Below are 5,642 nucleotides of genomic sequence, written 5' to 3'. Positions count from 1 at the left end.
GAGCCATTTCAAAGATGAATAGTTCATTTCCTTTTGTTGTTCCCCAAGTAACAAAGGAAAATTATGGATATTGGAGCATACGCATGAAGGCATTGCTCGGCTCACAAGAGGCATGGAAAGTTGTAGAAAAAGGCTATGATAAACCAGAGAATGAATGAGCTTTAAGTTAAGCTCAAAGGAATGCCTTGCAAAGGTACCGCAAGTTAGATCAACAAGCTCTCTCTATTATTCACATGGGCATAGATGAAGCCATATTCGAGAAAGTTGCGTCCTCAACAAAAGTTAAGGAAGCTTGGGAGATTCTCGAGAACAATTTCAAGGGAATTGAAAAAGTGAGGAAGGTTCGCCTTCAAATCCTTCGTGGGGAGTTCGAATCTCTACACATGAAAGAGTCTGAATCTGTCTTTGACTATTTCACTAGAGTGTCCTCCATTGTCAATCATATGAAGCGGTACGGGGAGAATATTGGAGAAAGTCGTGTCATCGAGAAAATTCATAGAACGCTTGACTCAAAACTTGAGTTTGTTAGTATTGCCATTGAAGAGTCTAATGACTTGGATACCGTGACCCTTGATCAACTCATGGGGTCCTTGCAAGCACATGAAGAAAGATTGAAGAAGAAAGGAGAACCGGTGGCTCAAGTTCTTCAAACGAATGTCTCCTTGGGAGGTCAACAGAAAGAGCAAGAACGATCTCAAGGAAGAGGTCAAATTCATGGTCGAGGTCGTGGTCGTGGTCGCGGAGGAAATTATGGTCGTGGTAATGAAAGAAATGATGGAAAACAAAGTGGTATCAGAAAGAGCAAGGACGATCTCAAGAAAGAGGTCAAATTCATGGTCGAGGTTGTGGTCGTGGTCGTGTTCGCGTAGGAAATTATGGTCGTGGTAATGAAAGAAATGATGGAAAACAAAATTTGAATAATGATGGATCAAGCAATCAATCAAGAGGACGAGGACGTTGGAACTATGGTTCCAAGAGAGGTGACGGAAGAAGTTATGACAAGCCTAATGTTCAATGTTACACTTGTCATAGATATAGTCACTATGCTTCCGAATGCAGGGATGACACCACCAATAATGAAGAAAGAATGAATTATGTTGAAACAAATGAAGATGAAGAATTGTTGTTGTTGTTGGCAACCAAAAAAGAAAAGGATAGACAATTGTGGTACCTTGACACTGGTGCCGCCAATCACATGAGTGGCAACAAGGAGTTATTCTCAACAATAAATGAGTTGGTAAAATGCAGCATTATTTTTGGAGATAAACCTAAAGTTCCAATAAAAGGCAAAGGTGATGTTCTTATTCGTGCTAAAAATGGAAGTCATCTTTTGATTTCTCAAGTTTACTATGTACTTACTTTGAAATCTAATATTTTGAGTTTGGGACAATTACTTAAGAATAGCTATGACATTCACTTGAAGAATCGTTACCCTACTTTGAGAGATGTTTCTCATAAATTGATTGCATAGGTGCCAATGGAGAAGAATAGAATGTTTTTACTCAATGTTAATGTTGACCATCCAAGGTGTCTAAAAGCTTGTGTTGAAGAGAATTCTTAGCTTTGGCACTTAAGATTTGGTCATTTGAATTTTGGTGGCTTGAAGACTTTGACGAATGAAGAAATGGTGAATGGGTTGCCAAAAATTAATCATCCCAATCAACTTTGTGAAGGATGCCTCGTTGGCAAGCAAACTAGAAGAAGCTTTCCAAAGGAATCTACCTCAAGAGCAACAAAGCCACTCCAACTTATTCATGCGGATGTGCGGGCCAATCAAACCACCGTCTCATGGTAAAGTAAATTATTTCTTACTATTTATTGATGATTTTTCTTGCAAGACCTGGGTTTATTTTTTGAAGACGAAAGATGAAGTTTTTGGTGCATTCAAAAAATTCAAAGCCCTTGTTGAAAATGAGAGTGGTAACTCAATCAAAGCATTAAGGACGGATCGAGGTGGAGAATTTACTTCCAAGGAGTTTAACAATTTTTTTGATACCAATGGAATCTGGCATTTTCTTACAGTTCCAAGATCACCACAACAAAATGGTGTTGTGGAGCGAAAAAATAGAATCATCCTCAACATAGTTCGTAGTATGCTTAAGAGCAAGAGTATGGAGAAGGAGTTTTGGGCCGAGGCTGTTGCATGTTTCGTGTATTTTTCTAATCTTTTCCCGTCGAGGAGTGCTCAAGACATGACTCTACAAGAAGCTTGGAGTAGTAAGAAATCTAATGTTTCTCATTTGCATGTTTTTGGTAGTATTGCCTATATTCATGTGCCAGATGAAAAGAGATTAAAACTTGATGAGAAAAGTGAGAAGTTTGTTTTCATGGGTTATGATGCAAACTCTAAAGGCAACAAGTTTTGAGTTGTGAAATTCAACTAAGGAAGTTCGTGGGATTGGAATGTTCCGAAAAATAAAGAATACGTGATTTTTCTTGTAACGCCCCAACCCCCAGTGGACCGGAACGCTACTTACTTTACTTAGTTTAACCGGTGGTTTAGTAACAAGTGTATACATTTTAGTGGAAGCTTACATCTTCGGATAATAATTTAAATAACAATACTTTAAATACTTTAAACAAAAATACTGAATCATTTTTCAAAATAACAAAATGTAATTTATTTGAAGAAAACATAACTTGTTCTCGCATTCTGCGTTATTCAAAACTTTAAAGAAATAACATTGGGAAACATGTCATAAAAATAAATCCAAATCACTTATTCACCGGATTTTCATGGGCTCGTTGCATCACTCTCCATCTTCTCCTCCATCCATGCCCGAGGTAGAATTCCTTCAATCTGTAGAGATGGGATTAAACCCATGAGTCGAAAAACTCAATAGGTGTCATAGGTGCATTCGTGATCAAGCTATACATTTCAAACATTAACTTTATAACTTTTCATACATGCCGTACCCGGAGGCACCATTTGACATGAAGGGGTATGCCGTACCCAAGGGCACCATTTGACATACGAACATTTCTTCAACATAGAGGGGTATGCCGTACCGGAGTACCATTTGACATACAAACATTAACATGAATCGAAACTTATAACTTAACACGATTAAACACATTGCCCCTCTACCTACCTTGATTGATGCTTTTGAAACTTTGAGAACTTGGATTGAAAATTTCGATGAAACTTGGATATTGAAAGAAATGCACTTCTTGGATGTTTGAAAACCGTTGAAAATTGATGCTTGAAAATACTTCTTAAACTTCTAGGAAAAATAGTTTTCCTCCCTCTCTTTTTCTCTCTTGGAAACTTTCTTTAGTATGTAAAAGCTCATGCTTTTGGTGTGAGAAAAAATGAGTGAAATGAGGTCTCTATTTAGAGGTAAATATCCCGTAACTTAAAGCAAATGAAGGGTCAAATTTCATTTAAGAGAGAAAACATGGATGCCATTTAAGTTTGAGGTTAAATGCTTCAATTTAGTGGGGTTTTTATTGCCAAAAACATGGGTGGCCCTTTAAGAAAATAATTGATGAAAATAAATATTTAAATTCTAGAGAAAAACGAGAATTTTCATTAAGGCAATTTCGGTCGACCGATTGTAGTCTGGTTGACACTGCACAATTTTTAGTGTTTCTATCATAACTTCTTCTCCCGATATCCGATTGAGGTAATTCAAAGTGCATTGGAAAGCTAACTCAAAGAGCTACAACTTTTATTCAGATATCATTTTCCAAGTCGAATGTTTCCTATATTGAAAATGGGTCTCACATGAGACTAAAAATCTGAAGTATACTTTAGTCATCCAATATGCATGTCCTAGTGCCACTAAGGTGTCTAGAATTATTTGGGGTTCTACATTTCCTTTCCAAGAAGGAAACTCTAGCCAAAATTCAAGTGAAGATGCCACTCCACCACATTCTCCTTCTCCTCAATCTCCTCATGATAGTCCCTCTGAAGGATCGAGTCGTATCATAAATCTTGCAGAGATTTATGAAGAAACTGAAATTGTTGATAATCCATCTTTGTTTTGTCTCTTCGCTGACACCGAGCCATTGAACTTTGAAGAGGCAATGGAAGATAAGAAATGGAGGCATGCAATGGATGAGGAGATCCGAGCAATAAAAAGGAATAATACATGGGAGCTAGTCTCTCTTCTTGAAGGGCAAAAAGCAATTGACGTGAAATGGGTGTACAAAGTAAAGAAAAATACTCGAGGAGAAGTAGAGAAATAAAAGATAAGACTTGTTGCCAAAGGCTATAGCCAAAAGTATGGCATTCATTATGATGAGATTTTTTGCCCCCGTTGCTCGCTTGGAAACCATTCAATTAATCATTTCCTTAGCAGCTCAAAATAAGTGGAAAATTTATCAAATGGACGTCAAGTCCGCTTTCTTGAATGGATATCTTGAAGAAGAAGTGTACGTTCAATAACCATTGGGTTATATTGTCAAGGAAGATAAAGATAAAGTTTTCAAGTTGAAGAATGCGCTACATGGCTTGAAGCAAGCGCTTAGCTGGATTGACAAGTATTTTCAAGATCATGGATTCATCAAATATCCACATGAGTATGCTCTTTACATTAAAAATGACGCATTTGGAGGTTTTATGATTGTGTGTTTGTACTTTGACGACTTGATATTCACCAGCAACAATGAAAACATGTTTGATGAATTTAAGAAAATGATGGCTCAAGAATTTGAGATGACTGACATTGGGCTCATGTCATAGTACCTCGGAATTGAGGTAAAATAAAATGGAGATGACATTTTTATTTTTCAAGAAGCTTATGCAAAGAAAGTTCTTGAAAGATTCAAAATGCAAAATTGCAATCTAGTGAATGCTCCCATTGGACGTGGAACAAAGATATCAAAATATGACGAGAGCATGAAAGTGGATCCATCTCTCTATAGACAGCTTGTTGGAAGTTTGAGATATTTGACTTGTACAAGACCCGATATTCTTTATGGTGTTGGTCTTGTTAGCCGGTATATGGAGGCACCAACTTTAACTCACTTGGAGATTGCTAAAAGGATGCTTCACTACATTAAAGGAACCCTTGATTATGGCTTAGCTTATTCTTCTTCTACAAATTCAAGCTTCATGGTTATAGTGATAGTGATTAGACTAGTGATACTAATGATCGAAAAAGCACCACTGGATTTTTGTTTTTCATGGGTAACACCGCTTTCACTTGGTGTTCAAAGAAGCAGCCCATTGTGACCCTTTCTACTTGTGAAGCTGAATATGTTTCCGATGTATCGTGTGTTTGTCATGCCATTTGGCTACGGAAATTATTGGAGATGCTTCATATGCCTCAAAATGAAGCTACACCAATTTATGTTGATAACAAGTCAGCTATTGCTTTGGGTAAAAATCCTATGTTCCATGATCGAAGCAAGCATATAGATACGAGATTTCACTTCATTAGAAAATGCATTGAGAACGAAGAAGTTGAGCTTGCTTATTTGAAGACTAATGATCAAGTAGCGGACATTTTCACCAAACCATTGAAGAATGATGATTTTGCAAGATTGCGTACTTGGATTGGAGTTATCAAGAGGGAATCAAGTTTTTAAGAAGGGGTGTTGGAAATTAAACTTGATTCATGAATAATGAAAAAAAATTAAATTTGATAAATGAATTAGCTTATTTAATATTCATACATTTACTTAAATCATGTATC

At 36.9% G+C, this 5,642-nt stretch overlaps 1 protein-coding gene across 1 annotated transcript; it reads left to right on the top strand.

Annotated features, from left to right (window-relative positions):
* Positions 1–233: 233 nt before the first annotated feature.
* LOC111391887 lies at positions 234–869 on the top strand. Its single transcript, XM_023017167.1, has one exon. It carries the CDS (start codon positions 234–236, stop codon positions 867–869), a length of 636 nt encoding a protein of 211 aa, XP_022872935.1.
* Positions 870–5,642: the final 4,773 nt, after the last annotated feature.

The sequence above is a fragment of the Olea europaea genome, unplaced genomic scaffold (assembly GCF_002742605.1).
Source record: "Olea europaea var. sylvestris unplaced genomic scaffold, O_europaea_v1 scaffold855, whole genome shotgun sequence".
Lineage (NCBI taxonomy): Eukaryota > Viridiplantae > Streptophyta > Magnoliopsida > Lamiales > Oleaceae > Olea > Olea europaea.
This window is presented reverse-complemented; position numbering and strand designations above follow the sequence as displayed.

Coding starts and splice junctions, on each gene's coding strand:
- LOC111391887 (XM_023017167.1), top strand. CDS start 234: ATGGGCATAGATGAAGCCATATTCGAGAAAGTTGCGTCCTCAACAAAA.